This window comes from Dermacentor andersoni, chromosome 3 (genome assembly GCF_023375885.2).
Source record: "Dermacentor andersoni chromosome 3, qqDerAnde1_hic_scaffold, whole genome shotgun sequence".
Lineage (NCBI taxonomy): Eukaryota > Metazoa > Arthropoda > Arachnida > Ixodida > Ixodidae > Dermacentor > Dermacentor andersoni.
Window position 1 is genome coordinate 138,963,100 of NC_092816.1, and position 21,905 is coordinate 138,985,004.

Consider the following 21,905-nt stretch of genomic DNA (forward strand, 5'->3'; position numbering starts at 1 on the left):
GGGTGCACTAAGATCTGTGATACCGGGAGCGAGGGGTCTGAAGGCTTCTCGGGCATTCATTGCTTTTAGGCCCATCTCGTTAACATGGTATGCCTCTTTGTTGCCAAAAATAAACTTGAACTTGGTGAAAACCACCATTTCGACTCTTTGGTAAAGGTGCTGTGCCGAACTATACCTATATATCGCAGTCAGTGCCTCAGGCGAACCGTGAGTGAGTTCACGCTGTGAAGGTGGTTGGCCAGCTAAGCTGTGGTATCACCTGATCCAATAGACCAATGTGACCTAGCCTTGTACTGGGTCCTGCCGAGCCTGAACACGACGCCGTTGTGCATACTGACGTTGGTGTTCCTTTCGTCGCTCATCATATTCGCTCTGCTCTTGAGGCGTCCTAACTGTGGTGGCTTCCATTGGGCAGGAACCGCTGCGTCCTTCCTGAGCACAGAGAGATAGAGAGAGAGAAAGAGAGAGAAAAGGAGAGAGAGAGATATATATACAAATGACAGAAAGGCCGGGAGGTTAACCAGAGTTAAAGCCTCCGGTTTGCTACCCTGCACTAGGGGAAGAGAAAGGGGAAGTAAAGACGGAAAGAAGAGAAAGGCGTGAAAAGAAAAGGATGGGATAATTATAGTCTCTCTTTAATAGGCCACTTCCACGCAAAAAGGTCAACAAAGCCTTGACCGACTTTCGGTACGACGGCAGTCCATGTCGGCGTTTCAAGACTGTGTGTTCTGAAGGTGGCCTGTCCTCAAGGCGTGCCAACACAGCCGCTAGCGACAGCCGGCGCACGCTGCATCGGGGACAGTGGCAAAGTGAGTGTTCTATAGTGTCCTCGCCGCTGCAGTGACTGCGAGCCGCGCTCTCATCCATACCGACTCAGAAGGCAAAATATCTTGACAGCGACACCAAACAACAGTCGGCAAAGTACTGTTGTATCGAGTCGAGAGAGTCCAGATGGGGGTCGAAGTCGAAGGGACGGATCCAGTCGATGCAGACTGTGTGCTTCAAGCTTGGTGTGCTCCATAGATATATTGAGGCTTCATTTGCAAGCACACGAATTTTCATTGCTGCGTCTGTTCTTGAGAATGATATGGAGTCTTGCAAGCCCTCCTCATGTGCAGATTGTGCAGCTGCATCGGTATGTTCATTGTACATTATGCCACAGACAGTGGCTTGAAATCTACTGTAACGTGATGTGGTGTCCTTGCTCGACGAGGTGATGACGCAACAGTGTCATTTCTAGAACTAGTTGTTCGTGGGGTCCGCGGCGTAAGGCAGAAACCAAACAATGAAGAGTAGCCTTGGAGTCACTGAATACGCTCCATTTCTTGGGCAGTTCATGAGAAATTACGCGAAGTGCACAACGAATAGCAGCGAGTTCCGCGGCAGTCGATGTAGTCTGGTGAGGCAGTCGAATCTTTACGGTGGAGGTTTTGGCAGGAAAGATCACCGATCCTGCAGACCCATTCACCGTGGTTGTAGCGTCAGTATATAGATGGTGATGCCCGTTGTAGGTCTCGTACAGCAAGTGCAGTGAAAGCTGCTTGAGTGCTGGAAACGGGAATTGTGCTTTTGTTCGTATTCCTGGTACCAGTAGTCAAACTTTTGCTTGAGACAAGGGCCATGGGGAAAACGGAACTCTCGCTGAGCACGACGCCGTTCTGCATATTGACGTTGCTGTTCCCGTCGCCGCTCACCGTGTCCACGCTGTCTTCGGGAGTCCTAACTATGCGCGGTCTTTCCATAGCGCTATCAGAACACAAGTGAAATCATTTGCTACGCGAGTTCTTCTTTTACATTTAAAAGCGTAGTTACGTCACTCCCTGCTTCGTATGCTATAGTTGCCGCTTACCGGCAACTGCAGTTTATGCAAGCATAATCTTTGGCGGAAACGCTTGCGGTGAATGATATGTGCTAAGGCATGCGCGAAGGCGAGCTTTCCGGTTATTTCACCCGCAAAGCCGGAGCCGCCGCTTCCGCGCATGCGCGAAGGTGAGTGCCATCTGGTGACACTGCAAGGAACCCAGCGGCGCAGGCGGCGCGCGCCTCCCACTGTGATTGGTTGAATTTTTTCCACGGGCACGACGAATGCATTGGGTGGTAGTACAGCTTCGCCGTGAAACCGGTTCCTATGAAGATTCCCGCATTCACAGGCCTTTTTACAAATGCCGCTACTCTCCATTCTTATCCAGTTTCTTCCCTATGGATATACGGCTTGTGCTGTAGTCCGTTAGCTGCTCGTTCCTCCCTTTCATCTGAAAGAGCAGCTAACTCATTACACGACGTGCCCTATACTCACCGCATCTCCTCCTAACGTGATTTTATCTTCCGCAGTCGGCGGTCCCGACCACCTATAAAGATTGCGTACTGAGGCGCCAGATATAGGCGAATACAGGGACAATTTATGCGCAGGTGTGGCTGCAGCTGGTTGGCTCGGAGGGCTCGGAGGGCTCGTCGCGCACCTTCCTGCTGAAGGACGAGAACGTGAATCCGGGCACGCTGCAGCGCAAGTCCGAGGACTACTTCCTGGCCACCACCGAGCGTGCTCTGGGAGAAATCACCGAGGCGAGTGCGCGCGGCGCTGCGCAGGCTTGAGCTGCTGTGCTTGCAATAACGATCCGGTGCTTCTTAATTTGTCTGTTGTCCGAATCAGTGGGGCGCATCGGAATTGCTGTTACATTCCGCCTGTCGTGTGGTTACGCTCAGCGGCGTCCGCCCGGGAATCGCATTGCAGGCCGTAAAGTTACGGTTACGTTAGCGGCAGAAACGCGTGCCTGCCGTGCGGATGAGTCAGGGATCTCCTCTTTTATTTTTTTTTCCAGCAGCAGCAGCCACGATATGAACTGCGAAAAGTGCGATGTTTCCGCACCGTGCCCATCGTTTCGTGCCAAAACGCTAGAGAAAAGTCAGCGCACTATGGTCTTCGTTTCTCGTGTGGGATATGAGCGCGTGCGATTGTCGCGCTGTCACGTGATCTCAACGCCGCGGGAAGACAGCCGCCAGTGTAGGCTTCGCAGCATGTCTCCGGTTCCAGCCAACTCGACACGCTCGTCTTGACTGGTAGCGTGGCCGTATACAGGTTGTCCCAGCTAACCTTAGCCAATTTGTTCAACGAAAAAAAGTTAGAAAAACATGGTGCAAGATACAATTATAAGACCTACGGGGTTCGATTGTCAGACCTCTGACGACCGAACATTAGAGATCTTGAAATCGTGTCTTGCACCGTGGTTTTTCTGGCTTTCTTTTTCGCTGAACAGCTTGGGTAAAGTTAGCCGGGACACCCGTTATAGCAAGTCAACAGCAGTGTGTGGAACAAACATTTTCGTTCATGATTTTTTTCCTGATAAGCGAAAACGGTTCTGTCCGAGTTCAACTCTGGAGCGAAAACAATAATTGTTCAAACCGGCTCAGCTTCATTTGCATAACCAAAAAAATAATTTCACGAACATAGTATAAATTGGCGAGCTGCATTAAAAGCTGCACGGAAAGCTGCACGGAAAGGTTACGCTTGTTGTTCTTGAGGCCTCTAGTGGGGGTAGTGGTTACAAAAGAATTATACGGATCGAACACCAGCGCTGGAATCTATGCTAAGTGAAGCTTTAGTAAGAAATAGATATAAAGAAAAATTTGTTGAGGAAGCGCAGAGAAGGTCCGCTTGCCTGCTACTCGTGTTTGTAGATGGAAGAAATAGAGGACAGAAAAGAAGTGTATGAGGAATGACGATGAGATTAGCCAGTGGGATACGGCTACAGACATCTCGCATAGTGCTGAAAAACCCGTGTCCACATTGATTCTCTGCCACCATCGTGAAAGGTAGACGTGCGGGCGACCGCAGGACGCGCATAGGAAGTTTGTTGGCCCACCGGGCTCCATTTTACAGGTCTCATTGAGTTTGCTGCTGAATTCTGACATACACATAGCGCTTCGTCATTTCAATAGTCATGTAAAGGTCTCCTGCCAACGGAAAACAATTTGATGGTCACCGATTTCAAACACTTACAAGTGCTTTACTGACATGCCTTTCCCCCGACACGATACATCGAAAACCGTACTAATGGTGCTACTACTTCTTAAATCAGGGGTAGATGGTGCGCTTTTACAAATGAGGTAGCATAGTTGAGCCATCAGAGCAGGAAATCCACGTATTAAAAGCTCGAGGAAATGGTGACCAGCCTGAACCGAAAATCGTTATTCTTTATTTTCGGTTTGACTCCGGCGTGAGAAAAATCGAAACATTTCGGTTCAGTTCTGGTTCCAGCAAAAATAGTTTTTCTTTTCTCTGGCTTTTCTGTTCAGTTCCATTTCGACACCCTGGTCTACAGCGCCCTTAACCACCTCACGCTCTTCCGACACCTCCACGGACCGCGGAGATGTGCTGCTATTCTGTTCGCCATTTGAATCAAAGGGCCCGTCACCAAACACCGCCAGAGGTTAACGCTTTACACTAGAAAAAACGCCCTCCAATTAACGTTTCGCCGAAACAACTTTTCAAAAGATTTAGCAACAGCGGAACCAGAAAGAAAAGGAAATGCTGCGCGGCGATAATGCAAGGATGCGAGCTGCCTTCCTCCCCAGCCTACTTTTGTATCGGTGCCCGTATCAAGTTATCTTCACGAGCTCTGCTACATTTATTTACCTTAGTTCCTCTCTCTCTCTCTCTCTCTCTCTCTCTCTCTCTCTCTCTCTCTCTCTCTCTCTCTCTCTCTCTCTCTCTCTCTCTCTCTCTCTCTCTCCCCCTTTTTTTCTTTTTGTTTCTTTTTTTTTTTTTTACGGCGCATATTTATGTTCGCACTTTCGTAGTTTCTGTGTTTCTTGTAAACACCCTTGTTCTTCACCTTACAGCTGGCAATATGCGAATTATAGGTGGGACTAGGGGGGGGGGGGTTTAACGTGGTAGGCGAGAGTGGTGACGCCCTTGTTAAAGTGGAGAATGGCTGCTGCGAGAACAAAGACGCGCGAGATTTCTGTTGAACCTTCAGCTGTTTTTGCAGCTTGCGCAGTAAGAATAATTTCAGGGCATGATCATCACCGCGCGGTTGACGTACTTCAGACTTCTTTATTTGCAATGGGTGTAACGTAAATCGGGACCTTCTGTTGGCCAAACCGTAATCGGTGTTTTGTGCTTGCTCGGGAAGCCTCAAGTACGAGCGGCATTTACGTCAAACTGCGTCGTTCGAAGCAGATTTCAAGCGCATTTCTGTATGGCCTGTCTTGTTTCTATGCTTTTCACTCTCAGGAACATACGCCTCCATGCATGATGACGCACAAAACAGACACAGACAGAGGGAAAACACAAAAGCTGACAAGTGAAACGTCAAAGAAGAGGGTCTTAGCTCAACTTGGCCATAACTGTACTGCAATCATCTATTTTGGGCAGGCCGATAGCTATCGCGTTGAGTGCGAGCAGGCCATCCTTGTGCACAGGTGGTGTTCACCCTGGAGGCCCGCGGTACTCGCGCTCCGTGGTTTCTGCACACTGTGGTGGTGCAGGACATGCTCGAAGACCTGGTCTGGGTGTTCTTCGTCGAGCAATGGCTGCAGCCCGAAGGGGAAGATCAGGATTCCCCCAGGAGTTTCCGTTTCCGGCCAGCCGACGGACAGCAGCAGGCAGACTTCTGGACGCTCTTTCGGTGACCGTCGTCACTTTAATTGCCTCGTGATTGATGTGGCTGAAATCACACAATCGTTTCGTGCAGATAACGCAACAGTCTTGACAGCATTAGCGACGTCACGCTGCACAGTGCCTAGGTGAAATAAAGCGGTGGATATAAGGAGGGCCAGGTGGGCTAACGGTTAGCACAAATTTACGCGAAAGTTTTCTTGCTGTAAGGGTCCTATATGCGGGAGTGGTACAGAGGGCGGAATGTTTTGGTGTCTGTCTACTGAAATTTTAGTTCTTGTGAAAAGTCTGCGGTGTCAGCATGTTTTTTCGCTGTCAATCAATTCACTGCATGTCTATGTTGTTCAAGGACATGAAGTGGCATAACCTTTGATTTTATTAAGATAGTTTTCTTTTGTACGTCAGAAAAAAATGCATATTTTGTCAAGTTGTAGAGACCGAAAATATATGCGACATTGTACCTATTACACTCCTGCTAACTCCTGTTAAAGCCACCATTGTAACTGTATTCGGCGAAGAAATCTGAGGAAACAAATATCAGGTGCGGCGCCGTGCACTTAATCTGTTGTTGGACTGAACGGACAAACACAAAAAATAGTGTAATCATGGTGGTTCGCAAGCATCACATACTGAGCGTGCAGAATGCAAACACTTCTGTTAACTATGCGTAGTGTGGTTTTACCTGCCGCAGATATCGGCATTCCTTATCAGCAAATGAAACAGTTTTATCGATCAGTGACTCAAGGGAAATCGCAGAGGGTCCGCTAAAGCATTTGTGTCGTGGTTCTCATCGGTAAGTTAACGCGGAAAATGTTCTTTGGACACTTGCGGTCAGTTGCAGTATCGCCTGTCAATGACAGGTGCTGCACCACATATATGTGTTAATAGATGGGGTCTTCCATCTGGTCTAACGCTGCTTTTCGTCGCGGCCGGCGTCCTGTAAACTTCTCAGGCGCCGTCTGCAGCGGCATTTCTTCACGGGCCACACGTGGTTCAACGTGATCGCGCGCTACCGCAGCTCCAAGTTCACGCGCGCCCAGCGCGTCACCTGCGCGCTATTCGTCATCTTGTCGGCCATGATGTTCAACGTCATGTACCACGACGTGGACACGAGTTCGGACGGCGAGCACCTCAGCTTCTTCGAGGTGCCCGTGCACCTCAACGACTTCCTGCTTGGGCTCCAGGTGAGCCGCGGCTCGAGGCCATCTTGCACGCAGCACGTTTTTCGATTGCCGATGTTCGCGCAAACTTTTGAGGCGAGGGTAGCTGATGGTGAACGGACACTCGGCTATAATGGAAAGATTTGGAAAGAATGCTGGCAGCACATCAGACCTTTATGGGTTTGTTAGGTGTCCCATGTTCACGGTAACGGAAGCTCGTGAGGATAAAAAAACACGTTCGTTCGACTGTTGAGAGTTTTTGTTGTTGTTGTTGTTTTCACTGTTTAGATTGTTTCATTGTTTAGATTGTGCCGCTGCAATAGATTGTGCAGCGGCACAAGTAGTTGTTTTTTTGGGGTCGTTTCAACAAATCGAAAAGAATAGAAATCGCTGCTAGCCGGACTTTATTTTTACCTGCGTTGATTTTTCTGTTGGCAATAGAGCGGTGGCCAGCAGAAAAAGAGTAGGGCAGTGAATTACAAGAGTAGAGCATAACAGAGAGGAATAGGCATGCAAGGAGGAGACTTACTCACGCACGTATATACAAGAGGGTGGTGACCATATGGGCGTAAACCATATAGTAACACCAGCAGTGTCGCTTTAGCGGATGTTTGTTTTTACGGTCTCGCATACCGTCAATGCTCATTATACACCTGCAGCAGCCGGGTGGCGATGCCGAACTAAATGTAGATATTGTCGGTAGTGTGTACGCACCTTCGCGTTGCTGGGTTGGCCACTGGTGATGCCACGTATAACCGAGCACACTCTGTGGTAGCATGCGTAACTCAGGACAGCATTCAGGTGAAATAGGTGGTCAGTCCCACCCCTTGCGCGGAGTAACCACAGGTAATATATCGATGTCGATGACGTCAGATTTGTGCCGCGCATCCGCGATGTTTCTGCTCCTCGTTTCGAACGGCACTCGCTCGCAGGTGAGCCTGGTGACGGTGCCGCTGGGCGTGTTCGTCATCTTCGTGTTCAGCAACTGCCGCCCGCGGCCCCTGAGCGCCGCGCCCGAGCGCCGCCGGCCGCGCATCTCGCTGTTCAGCTACCTGGACAACCTGTCGCACAACTACTCCGAGTCGCGCAGCGAGCACCGCACTCAGATGCTGCAGGTGTGCACGCGCGTGTTTGTGTAAAGCTGCGCGGAACATTGCCTCGGCCGCGCTAGCTTGCCACAGCCACAGCATCCCTGAAAGATACGCTGTAAAAAATGCTTACACCCTTATGCGTGTTTTCTTGTCGAACTGGTAACACCATTACCGGTAGGGCCTCACAAAAATTGATAGAGGACGACAACGGAGTTCTAACTAGACTTGCGATGACAAGAGATGTATTTCAAAACCATGTAATCATTCTGACAGCTTTGGACGCACAGAAATCTTCGACAGGATAGTTTCACATGTCTCCCTGTGAAATTCTCTTGTCGGATATTTCTGCGGATCCAAGGGTGCGAGAATGATTACATAGTTTTCAACTACGTCTTTTGTCATCGCCCGTCTATTGTTAGAACTCCGTTTTCGTCCTCTATAAATTTTGGTAAGGCCCTACCGGTAAGGGTAGAGTATATAAAAACACCTTTAAGAGTTCAGGTATTTTCTACAGTGTACAGCCCACATTCGTTCTTTCTTAAAAGGGTCACCATTTTACCACTCATTTTGCCATAAAACACAGAAAAGCATTTAAAGAGGAAGAAACTCTAGGAATACGAGTACCGGGCATAACGCGTTTCGCCGTCTTGCTAAAATATGCTACCTGGAGATTATTGGGGCTGCGTAAAATCTGTTTTCGGGGAGAGAGAGAGAGAGAGAGAGAGAGGAAATGCAAGGAGGCTAATTATAAGGCAAGTCTCCGGTTTGCTACCCTGCCCGTTGGTTGGGAAAAAGTGGAGCTAGAAAGAATGGCGCCCATAACATGCTAAAATATCTATGACGATCTTGGCAGTTTTCTTTCGCGGTGTCTGGCTTTCGTGGCATGGAAGCATTACACGAACCCCTAGACTGCCGGATCCGGAAATCCGTACGTCTGACAATGAAATAAGCATTATCTTATGGGATGTGGAATATGGGCTGTGGAAGTAACAGAAAAAGTATCTAGGCTAAAGCCAGCACTAATTCACACACCTGCTGGGTAACTAGTTAAGCGAGAACAAGCGAGTGGCTTAGGGGGAGAAAGCGTCGGGTGCACGGAGCGGTGTCGCCGCTGCTCTCCGCAGCCGCCACTGAGCTGCCGTGCGCGAGGCGATACCACGCAGTGACATCGGAGGAATGTCCACACTATGCAGTGTAGCATGGTAGGCCCCTTGGCCTCGACGAAAAAGAAACCCGGCTAACCGGAAAGTCGAATACTTTGACAAGCGGCCCAAGCATTTGTGAACCTGCGGGTGCCTTAATATAACCTACAGTTGTATATAATCAGACAAAGTGTGTAGAACAAATTGAGTGGCTTCTTTCACTAAGCTTCTCTTGAATTGAAGTTAAATAAAGTTCTTTTTTTTTTTTGCTAAACGCGCTTAGCCTTTTTTATTGTTGCGAGCCCTGTCATGCACAATATATGTACATCGACGTCGTCTGCATAACGAAGGATTCGGGAAGTCATATCATTTCCAGGATCCACTGACATTTGTTCGCTATTGTACAGGGCTCCTGCGTGGCACAGAAATGACCTGCGTGTTTTTTTTTTTTTTTTTTTTTTTTTTTTTTTTTTTTTTTTTTTTTTTTTTTTTTATGCGAACGCGCCATCCCACGTTATACCTCAAACCATTACCTCCCGTGCAGGAGTATGCACGGCTTGTGCGCGAAGGCCGACGGGGCCTGCTGCCCTGGTGGTTCCAGCTGGTCGGCTGGGTGGTGGCGCTCGCCGGCTCCCTCGTGTGCTCGGCGGTGATCTGCCTGTACGGCTTCTCGTACGGCGACAAGCGCTCCAAGGAGTGGCTCTTCCGATCGCTCACGGGCCTGCTCCACAACGAGATCATCCTGGAGCCGCTCAAGGTGATCCTCATCTCGGCCTGCCTCGCCCGGCTCATCCCGAGGCCGCCGGAAGTGGACGACTACAGCCTCCGCAACACGCTCACCGAGCTGCCGGAAGACCTGAGGCCGTGACGCGTCGTGTCACGGTCGAGGAAGCGCGGACTGCTCGAAGAACTGTGGCGCAGTTTTCTGTGCGCGTTTCCTAGAATGGAAATAGACATTTCGGCTCATTTTCAAATTTAGAATAAGTAACAAATGATTAACGTACCCGTCGCTGTTGTAGAGATGGCTTGACCGCCTGGACGGTTTTCTGGCGCGTTGGGCCACACATTTCTGTGTTGCTCAAGATACTTAATCTCACGCTTGCTGAAGAATGAATGATTGAAAGAATGAAAGAAGGCAAGAAAGAAAGAAAAAGGAAGAAAGAAAGAAAGAAAGAAAGAAAGAAAGAAAGAAAGAAAGAAAGAAAGAAAGAAAGAAAGAAAGAAAGAAAGAAAGAAAGAAAGAAAACATATAGGGACTGTTCGAACGAGTACATCAGAACGGGTGCCAAAACTTCTTATGCGTCTTTTTCGGTTGGTGTCTTACACGTTTATTTCGCCTTCAGGGCGTATCAGTAATTGTGCGAAGTTCAATCAATAGTTGCAGATGGGGCAAAGCGAAGGTAACTCGAGCCCCACAAAGGACGCACAGGTTGTATGCCACGTTCAAGTTTGTCTACAGTTGTCATGAGACAGTTGCGGTGCTGATGTAGAGAGATAAGTAGGTTATCGCCGCTTCAATATTTCATTGGCACTTTCCTAATGTCCTTGTTTTGGCCACCAGTTTGTCGGCCCATCTCCAAGTGAGGTGTGATTTTGTGTTGTTATAAACGAACATGAGCATCTGGCAGAAGGTACCAGCCATTTTCTGCAGCTCGGCTTACGCGACGTGTATGACCAGACACCATTTCTTTCTAATGACGCCCCCTGATTCTAGCGAGAATCTCGTGTCTAAAGATCAATGCCCTCTTAGGAGTGATTTTAGCTCTAATTTTGATCGCCAGTGAAATCAACGCACTGTCAATGAATAGGCTGCCTGGATTTTGATGAAGGGCGGGCGCTATACCAAAACGAGCATGACGGCTTCCCCTTGGACAGATCGAAGATGCACACGGAATCAGGTCACTGTGCCACGCCCGAAGGTCTTAGGCCTTAGGGCATCTTATATAACTGTTTAGGGATGACGGAAACAAACAGGAATAAAGGCAAAATACGGCTCCGTGAAATGTGAAGTAGACGGCAAAAAAAAAATAACGACACGAGCTCTACTCTCAAACAGAAACTTAACAACCAGTAACAAGAAATCAACACTAAATGGGGTTATCAGTTTTAGATTTTGGGGACTTTGTTAGAAAATCGCCTGTTGCCCATAATTATACTACTTGAGCTAGATCTTCCAGAGCCGGACATTACTTGCACGGGAAATAGAAACACATGTCCAACCAATTAACAAAAGTTCACAAATTACATACCTAATTATTACAGCGAAGCTGCGAGCCTCTCTGTGGTCGGTATTTTTCGCGTCCATATGTGAGCAGAAATTATCATCATCAGCAATGGCTCATACTCCGTAAGCAAGCAAAAAGTGCAATGGCTCATCCCCCTCGTAATGCAAAGTCTACAATCAGTCAGCAAAGTGAAGCGAACAATGCATACATTCATTGAAATCATCCATAGAACACACATTAACAGCATACGTTTCAATAAGGAACATACTCAAAACAAGCATCCGAACCATAAATTAAGCATTACATACCCCCCCCCCCCTCTCTCAGCAGTTGTAGTGCGTGGTTTTGCAACAGCTTCGCTGGACATCCCCTTTCGCAGGGCCGGGATAACGAGTAATTTTTTTTTTTTTACTTTACGGCACATATATAAATTTACGAGTTGTTGTCAGTGAGCTTGCGAGGCATATGTACTTGAAGTGGATTTCCATAATGATACCAGTTTGGAGATATAGGCCAGCAAACTCGCCATAAAATTTACTTTTTTAACGGAGCCCTACTTTATAACATGAAGCACAAAGTATCGGGAACGTTCATGTCTTCCGTTCCACACTTTGGCAAATATCTCGAAACCGGTGTAATCCAGCAGATTCGTTTCAAGTGGATACGCCTTGCTAAATCACCGGCCACAATTCGTAAAACTGCAATATGTGCCGTAAAATAATTATTTAAGATTGCGATAGTAATGTCTGCCTCTTCGAATAATCCAGCGATTTTTAAAAATTCCAGAAAACGTAAAATATCACCCCGTGTACATATTGTACCGCCCTGGATAAGAGTCTTGCAGGGATTTGCATAGAGGGCGTCCTACAATGGTACGCACCATTCGCGGCCGGGCTTCGAACTCGTCCACTGCGACACACTCGCGCAACGCCTGAAGTCACCGCGACGTGTGCAAGTAAACGTTTTAAGGGAGCATTATATGACTTTGGTAAGAGAGGACGACACAAGTAAGAACAACCGCAAAATAATGATCAGTGTTTTTAATGTGCTCACCTTGAGTAGATCAGACATAAAGAAAAGAAATGGCCGCTCCGTTAGGTTGCAGAAACACCGCAGGCGTAATGCGGAAGATGTGGCTCGGGTTTCCACGTGCGGGGCAAGTAATCTTTTCGACCACTTTAATTTAGCTTGACTTTATTACGTTTACATTTCTGCTTAGCATGATTCCTATTGTACTAACTGTTTCTTCATTGTTCTTCCCTTCGTATGATTCTTCGTATGATTGCCAAACGAAAAATCAAGCTCCTCGGCTCACCTTATTCTCTTCGCTGAATACAGGGCTGGAAATCGTGACGGTGTTGTTCACCATATACGGATGCAAAATTACTGCTCTCGAACGCCTGGCCACCTACTCAGCGTAAAGAAAGCATATAAGAAAATGATGTATCAAAGAAATAGATATAATGACGCTGAAGGGGCAAAATTTGAACGTGAGCGCAATCGTCCTCATGGAGGAAGGGCAAAACTCGGAAGCGGTCGCAACAATCTGAAAACCAGCGCGAGAGGTATAGCGGAAGTCTCGTTTCATTTTATTTTTCTGTCCTCGTTCATGGAGCACATAGCAACGGTTGCTATAAGGGCGCTGACTGCTCTCTCTGACATCACCTTGATCAGCGCTGCGCAATGTGAGGCATCCGTGCGTGGGGGTCTCCGAGACGAGTAAACGTGGTGCGCCGGTGCCTGGAAAGGCTGATAACTGTTGTCCCGCTTGCCGCACAATCGCTGTCACATACTAAGTGACCTAAGTTGGCGAAAGGTTCATTGAAGAGCGGCACATAGCCAGTGCGTTCATGGCGCAGCTGGATAAAGGGTTGGCACGAAAAACGTTCATTAAAATGCGGAACACGCCTAGTGCGATTTCTGGGGCAGCCTGCCAAAGGTGTTACCTTTGCAATCATCGAGGCAATGCAGCATTCCAAGAATAATCGGAATTTGACAGGACAATGAGGGGTACTTTCCAGCACTTAAGATCACAGTTGCGTCAAATAAGGTCTTCATTGCCTCCAAAAACTCCACTGCATCTCTTCACTTTGCAGTGTTAAAGGTATCTAAGCCCGTGTCCGAAAGGGTGAGCTCAAGTCTGATGGACTCCTAGTGTTCAAGGAGCCTTGAGAGCATGAGGTACTGACTGTTCCATCTTGTGTGAACATCCTGCACAACATAGAGCACGTCTTTAAGCTACGTCTGCAGATCGTTCAGTCTTTTCTGTGCACTAGGGCTATGCTTGTAGTTCCCTACGATCGCTTTCGCCTTCTTGCAGAGTCTGTTGATTGCCGGAGTACACGACATTTCTTTACTGATCACTAGGTGCAGAGTGTGCGCAAAGCAGGCTCGCTGGAGCCGAGGCCGTCTCCTGGCAACCGCTCGGATATTGCGGCCGCTCGGATAGCCGCTGCTCGTCACGATATATTCCACGCAGTCGATTGGTATCTCCCAGTCGGTGCATAGCTGCTCCAATGACGCCGCTATGTTCACAGCCGTGTGACTCTCCGGCATATGTCGCGTGTTCAAAGTGAATTTTTTCATGTCGAACTTCACCGCAGGAAAATGACGCGTGAGGCTTACAAAACCCTCGTTGGCGCGCGACGTCCAGATATCGCTCGTAATAGCGAGAGTGCTTGTTCCGTGTTCAAGTGCTTTTCGCAGCTCCTGTCGTACCTTTGCTCTTGTGTCGTTGTATATGCGCGGGACGAGCACACGCGACAATTTTGTTCGAGATGGCTGACCGTAGCACGACTGTATACCTGCTTCGACCAGTGCTTTGAACTGATGTGGCAGAAATGGTGAAGAAATGAATGGCTGCCACATTCTGGTGAAGTGCGTTTTCTTTCTTCTGAGACAATGACTGCTGTCTCTGCTGAAGTATATCATCCAGTGTCGGTTGATTCTTCAACGGTGGGTTTGCGGCGGCCTCTTTTTTGTACATTTCCATCGACAAAGGGTGCTGTTTCGTGTGATTTTGAATAGTAGTGGTCACTCCCGTTGGCATTTTAAGATCATGTTCGCACGACTTGCACCGAACTGTCGACGGCGAGAGCTTTGTGTAGTGCCGCCAAAGGAGACTTTTTCCGGCTTTCATTTCTTGCTTGCTCGGTGGCTCGTCATCTGCAGCTCATGCCCTTCGTGGGGAACACGCCTAATCGAGGGCTGTATCAGCACTGAGATAGTTGCAAATAGGGCAGTGGCGTAGTTCGCGTATTTTGAGTTTGTCTCACGGAGAAGCAGCGCAGCTGGTAGCAAAGCGCCGACGATTACATGAGAAAAGCGGGAACACAAGGCGGGAGTCGTCGATGGCGATGCAACGTTCTCCTCGGACATGTTTTCTTTTTTTCTTCTTAATTTCCAAACATCTAACGATTGTGCAGGTAACCTTTGGGATGCATATTTCATCGCATATAGTTACAGAGCCCTAAAGGACATCATATATGGTTATGAAAGCGCCATAGAATAAAGCTTGGTAAAAAGCTGAAACTAATCGTGTCTCACGGGCGTCATCCAGATAGACTGAAACAGAGCATACAAATAAAGAGCTGGTCATGCGAAGTTCTCAGTGAATAAACATGTTCTGAGGAAAATGCGGAGCAAGCATATAATTAGTTACTTGCTCAATTATTCCGTCTCTCAGAATATTCGCCGTTTCTACCGTTATTCGAGCCTCTTCGAATGTTCGGGAATTTCCGAATATGCATTTCTCGAATCGAATACGCGTCGAATAAGGAAAATATTCAATTCGCATTCGAATTTTGGAATATTCGCACACCCCTAGTGCAGACTCATTGAGGTTCGGGGGAGCACCCTCTACCGACCCTACGTGAGCGGGAAACCAGTGGAATGAATGATGCGTGAGAGCATATGGACTCGAGCTGCTAAGAAGACGAGCAGATTGCTTGGAGATGCAACCCTTCTTAAAAGCCCTAACTGCCGTTTTGAAATCGCTATATATATCTCGGACCCACGACCGTCTAGCAGGGCGAGGGCGATGGAGGCTTGCTCGGCGACTCCGGGGTCTGAAGTGCGAATGGAGGCGCTATTGGAAATCTTGCCGCTGGAGTACCACAACGACGGCAAAGGTCTTCCCATCGCTGTACTCCGCGGCGTCGACGAAGCTTGCTCTAATGTCTCGTTGCTTTATCTGTTTGAAGATGGCTGCTGCTCTGGCCTTGCGTCTGCCCTCTTTGTGCACGGCATGGACGTTTCGGGCCACAGGGGCCACTTCGAACTTGTCTCGAATGCACCTAAGGATCGGGGTACTGACCATCAGGGATCCCGCAGGGTGGTAAAACCCAGCTCTTCGAGGATGCGTTTACCTGCCGCTGTGGTGCTCAGCTCAGGCGAGTGAGTTGCGCGCGTTCTTGGTCTTCGGCAATCTCCTCGGCGGTGTTGTGCACCCCCAGCTTGAGGAGATCCTCAGTATGGGTCCTGATGGGTAGCCCGAGAGCCCTCTTGACTACTTTGCGGATGAGAGCGTTGACCTTGTCTCGCTCCGCTCTGAGCCAGTTGTGCATAGAAATCGTGTACGTGAAGTGACATAGCACGAAGGCATTGATCAGCCTGAGGAGATTGTTTTAACGCGACAGCGTTAAGGAGCTCGTGTCGCAGAAAAGCCGGTGTCGTCGGCGTCGGCGGCGTTGGCCATGACCGAAAAATCCGGGAAGGCAATTCATAAATAAAAACAACTTGCAAGATGGGCTGGGTGGGAATCGAGCCAGGGTCTTCGGAGTGTGAGACGGAGACGCTACCACTCAGCCATCAGTTCGATGGTTCAAAGCGCGACAAAAGCGCCTCTAGTGAATGCGGTGTTGCCTTAGAAACGGGCCGTATAAAGTTATACTGCGGTGTATATCGGTAATTATGAGCATGTAAATTACAGAAGTCGCAGTTAAACGAGTAGCGAAGTACGTTTCCGCTACATTTCTTCTGCGCTTGGCGCACACGCAGAGCCATCTTGCGGCAAACACAGATGACCCACTCCTCGCAATGTACGGCGCTGCCCCGACAGGTGGCGCTCCACTCGCCCGCTTCTCCCCTTCGTCTCGTTTGAGCGCATTGGGGCCGTGCGGGGACCGGTGCGAGGATGCCTCACTACCCTTGCGTTTAATAAGTTTTTCCTTCATGCCTTGGTGCCGGTTTGCAATTCTGCGAACGAGGCGGAAAGCGTTGACCTTGGACTAACTTGCCTTGGACCTCCTTGGACTAACGAAGACGACGATCTCCGGAACGTTGCACGTCTTCAGCCATCTTGGTCACCTCTGTAAATAGTCTGTTTGTAAACCGTGCTTCATCTTTGATGTATTTGACGCCCCGTCACAATATTATCACGAACAGAGGTTTAGTAACCGAGACTCCCCTGCGACATATATGCACTGCTCATTATAATTTTGCTACTATGTAGTACTCAACCACTCGTAATAAAAAGATCCTTTCATTGCATTGGATCATAAGACAGAAGAAAGTGCTATTTGTGCAGTTTTATTCGACTTTTAGAAAAACAAAAGGAACTCACTGACGTTACCCTTGAAAACTACGCGGACAGTCAAAAGGTTCCGCCATCGCTTTCGCGTTTCAGTAGTTTTGTTATCGCGTATTGCTGCACTGGTTTTACTGGCTCACGAAACTCACAGAAACTGCAAGTAGCATGAGAGCGATAGAGAGAGATAGAAAGAGAAACAACATTTATTATTCCCAAAGGAACTATAGTACCTTTGGTACTTGACGTGCTGCACCCTAAGCGGCCACCAGTTTTTCAAACTTTCGTGGGGAAGTGGTCCACCCCTCCCAGCTGCCGGGACGCTGATTGTGTGGCATTGTTTAGAAAGTATTGTCTTGATGAAGATGGCGTTGGCAGGGAACTCCCACACGGTGTATTTATTTGATGGAAAGGTCCCGCATTGTTCGTGAGTGGGAGAGCCCGGGTCCCTACTAGTATAACGCGTATAATGTGGCGTGAGTAATGAGTGTGTTTGTGCTTTTCGTGCCACATTCCGGCACCGGCGCCCGCATTTGGATGGGGGCGAAATGCAAGAACGCCTGTATTCCGTGCGTTGGGGGGAGGGGGGGGGGGCGTTAAAGATCCACTGGTGGTCAGAAATAATCCGGAGTCCCCCACTATGGTGTGCCTCATAATGAGATCGTGGCTTTGGCATGTAAAACACCAGAAATTGTTGGTATGGTTAATACTTCATTTTTTTTAAACAAATCGTGTGTGAGTTCACACAGCATTCATTGTCTCTGAACTTGTGGTTTATCGTGGATGGCATATACAGCTTACCTGTTTTTGCCCTGTCATGCCTTGTTTACTTTCTTTTTTCTTTTTTTGCACTTTGCCTTGCGTTGATTCAGTCATTGATATACATCGTGATATACATAGTCATCGTTGTACGCCTACTCTGTACTCCGATGATCATCGTCTAATATTTACTAGCACCTTACCGTACGTACTTTTGCCTGTTTTTTGGCTTTCATTTCAACTGTACTTTTTGTATTGAGTGTATCGATGTTGCACAGTATTATGCCGCATGTGCAAATAAAGATTTTGCTGCGTTACGTATCTTTTTTTTCTCGCCTTGTTGAATAACGCTCGTTTTGGGTTGACGCAACCGTAGTTTTCCCTCTCATGCAACGCCTGCCTGAAGACCCGTGACATATTCATAAATAAATACATTTCCTTAAAATGATTAAAATAAACATACGGTAAGCAGAGCAGACGCGCGCATGAGAAACACGCGGACTTTTGTGTTCGGTGTAATTAACATTTCAGTCATACTGTTCATAATTATGATACTGTCTGCTTGGATGGCAACCATATTTACAGATAAACGAATGAATAATTGCACAGTTGATCGTTCCACGATTCGTGCACAATTTCTCGCTCCGTCCAGCCTTGAAAGTGGTGGCACGCAGCAGTCTATGGTGCGCAAACGCACGCAGCAGAACACGCAGACTTTCTTTAACCTGCAATGAAACCTCTCTTAAAGCTTGTTGCGCCTTAGCTGAAACGTGCATTGAGTGTTTACACTTTCAATGACGCTTCACTTTGAATATTTATTCGCCTTTGAACTGACACACTTAGCCCTGCGAGTTAGGTTTGTTCGTTCGCTAAGAAAGGGAGCATTATACGCGTAGTTCAAACGGTCCACGAAAGAGGCTAGTTGGTGGCTGTTTATACTTTCTACCTGTGTCACGAGAAACTCTTGCAGAGATATGCCACCTCTGCATACCGACGTCAACGTACCGGGAGTACGCGTCCACAAAAGTCAACGCATTTGAGAATATTGTGACGCAGCAGTTATCATGGCGTTTATTCCGCGTCAAAAGATTAGGCGAACCGACCACGCCCACAGCACGGAGCACACACGAGAGCCCGCCCGATGATGAAGAAGAACCCCATATGAACCCCATATGATGATGATCATGTACAGATGACAAAGAATAGCTTATAAATTCCCACACTAATGTCCCCTCGCGCGAGAGCGGCCATCCTGGCCGCAATTCAAAGGGGCGGTGAACGTCTCGTGAAAGGCTTCATACGGGAAACGTGGACAATCTCAGCGGCGTGGCAGCGGCGGTCATTTGGAACAATAACTGGTTCCACGCGATAGTTCACTGCTCAAAGTCTGCTCCAAGACTTTGTAGGGGCCGATGAACCGAAGCTGAAACTTGTCACACAAGCCAGAAGTACGAACTGGTGTCCGGAGTAGCACTTCCTCACCAGGGCGGAAGCACACGACGCGATGAGAGGCGTCGTAATGCTGCTTGCGGTCCTGTTGCCGTGCTTCGGTGTTGATGCGGGCGAGCTGGCGACAACGCTGCGGGACACATATTCTTCGCAGGAGGAAGGACATTGATGGACAGTTGGCGCGAAGAAAGAGACGTGAAGACAGGAAGAGGGCGAACGACCATAACAAGGTAGAATGGCGAGTAACCGGTCGTGCGTTGAACGGCGGTTTTATATGCAAAGGTCACGAATGGTAAAATTGCGTCCCAGTTTCTGTGATCCGGGTCGATGTACATGGCTAACATGTTTGACAGCGTGCGATGAAATCGCTCTGTGAGGCCGTTGGTTTGCGGATGGTAATTGGAGGTAGTCTTGTGGGTGGTTCCGGAGGCTCTGAGTACTTCGTCTAGTAGTTGCGAGAGGAATGCTTTTCCACGGTCGCTCAGGAGGACGCGAGGAGCACCGTGACGCAGTATTAAGGATTGAAGTATGAATGCAGCAACTTCAGAGGCTGAGGCAGAACTCACACAAGTTGTTTCGGCGTAGCGTGTCAAGTGATCAACGGCTGTCACAATCCATCGTTTACCGGTGAGAGTCACAGGAAGAGGGCCATACAGGTCAACGCCAACGACCTCAAATGGTTGCGACGGACAAGGAACCGGTTGCAGTTGTCCGCTTGGAGCTGATGTAGGGAGCTTTCGACGCTGACATAGGACGCAGGAAGCCACATACCTCGCTACACTGGCAGACAAGCCAGGCCAGTATAGAAGCGCCCTTTGATGCGGTCATAGGTTTTCTAGAAACCAAGGTGACCAGCAGTCATGTCGTCGTGATAAGCCTGCAGGACATGAGCACGTAGAGAGCGTGGCAGGACAGGAACCCAGCGTTGACCGTCAGGGTGATAGACATGACGGTATAGGACGCGGTTGTCAATCTTAAATTGCGTCAGCTGCCGACGAAGGCGGGCGTTAGGCGGGCGCGAAGCTCCTTGAAGGTGGTCTATGATGCGCCGACAGTAAGAGTCGGCAAGTTGATGAAATTGGAAGGATTTGTTGTCGTGTGGAGGCATCTCGTCGACAGTGGCCAACAAGAAAGCATCTGAGGGATCGAGCGAAAGCTTCTCACGGATGGTAGTTGGAGGTCCATTGCATGGTGTCGTAGGAAGCGGACAGCGAGAAAGCGCGTCTACATCTTGGTGTTTTTTTCCGCACTTGTAGGTAATGGTAAAGTCGTATTCTTGCAAACGAAGAATCCACCGACCAAGTCGTCCAGACAAGTTTTCAGCGTCGAAAGCCAGCATAATGCATGATGGTCTGTAACGATCGTAAAGTGGCGGCCGTGAAGATAAGGTCGAAACTTCTGCACAGACCAAATGATAGCTAGACATTCCTGCTCCGTGATGGTGTAATTCTTTTCGGCGTTTGTCAGAACGCGACTTGCGTATGCGACGACCCTCTCACCTAAAGTGTCGTCTCGCTGTAGGAGAATGCCACCAATTCCGTGACCACTAGCATCCGTATGCAGGAGGGTAGGAGCAGCTTCATCAAAATGGCGTAGTACTGGTTCAGATGTGAGAGCGCGCTTCAGATGGGCGAACGCAGATTCACATTCGGGAGACCACACAAAGGGAACATTAGAACCCAGTAATTTGTGCAGAGGTGACGCTATTGAGGCGAAGCCCCGTATGAATCGCCGAAAATAGGAAGCGAGGCCTAGGAAACTATCTTTGGTCTTTTCGGGACGAGGGAAGTGCTGAACTGCGGAAACCTTGTCAGGATCAGGACGAATGCCATCTTTGCTCACAATGTGACCTAGAACTTTGATCGTCTTGCTCGCAAAATGGCATTTCTTGGTGTTTAGCTGAAGTCCAGCGTTGGCAAGGCACGTGAGAACTTCATCCAGACGTTGCAGGTGTTGAGAGAAGGTTGACGAGAAAACAACAATATCGTCTAGATAGCACAGGCAAGTCTTCCACTTTAGGCTACGAAGAACGGTGTCAATCATGCGCTCGAACGTTGCGGGCGCATTGCAGAGGCCGAATGGCATGACATTAAACTCGTAGAGCCGATCCGGTGTTGAAAACGCTGTTTTCTCCTTATCGTCCTCATGCATAGGTATCTGCCAGTAGCCGGAACGCAGATCGATGTTGGAGAAGTACTCGGCACCCTGCAGGGAATCCAAGGCATCGTCTATTCGCGGCATAGGGTATACATCATTGCGTGTGATCTTGTTAAGTGCTCGGCAGTCGACACAAAATCGAACAGAGCCGTCTTTTTTCCGAACCAAAACAACGGGGGAAGACCACGGGCTAGCAGAGGGGCGTATTATGTTTCGTAGGAGCATGTCGGTGACGTTCTCGTCAATGACTTTCCTCTCGGCTAGCGATACGCGATATGGTCTACGGCGCACGATGGATGTACCATCTGTCTCTATCCGATGCGTCGTAATCGAAGTCTTTCCCAACGAAGATGAATGCGCGACAAAGGAAGCTTCATGTTTTTGGAGCAAAGCAAGCAATCGTTGTGACTGCGAAGGTGTCAGGTCGGAACTGATGGCAGCTGCAAGAGCTGAAGGAGATGCGGCCCGTCCGGTACAAGGACCTTCAGAGGAAGCTGGTTTAAAAGAAACAACAGATATATAGGCTCCGATTCAGTGGCGCAAGCCAATGTAGTGCCTTTAGGAATGAGAATCTTTTCGGATGTCGGGTTTGTAGCGTAGAGAAGTGCAGAGCCATGATCAAACCTAACGAGCCCTGATGCAAAGGGCTCGTTAGGTTCTGTCCTCTTGCAAGACAGCGTGCAGATGGTAATACGAGCACGTCGCCGCAGTCAATAACATCAGACGTGATAGTAACGATGCTTTGATGGCGAGGAGGTAGCGCGGTATCTTCTGCAGC

General features: G+C 48.6%; 1 protein-coding gene across 1 annotated transcript; it reads left to right on the top strand.

The window, feature by feature from the left end:
• Positions 1-4,283: 4,283 nt before the first annotated feature.
• LOC126525156 (polycystin family receptor for egg jelly-like) lies at positions 4,284-11,041 on the top strand. Its single transcript, XM_050173214.3, has 4 exons — positions 4,284-5,627; positions 6,570-6,801; positions 7,710-7,892; positions 9,555-11,041. Exons 1-4 carry the CDS (start codon positions 5,491-5,493, stop codon positions 9,876-9,878), a joined length of 876 nt encoding a protein of 291 aa, XP_050029171.2. The 5' UTR covers positions 4,284-5,490; the 3' UTR covers positions 9,879-11,041.
• The last annotated feature ends 10,864 nt before the right edge of the window (positions 11,042-21,905 follow it).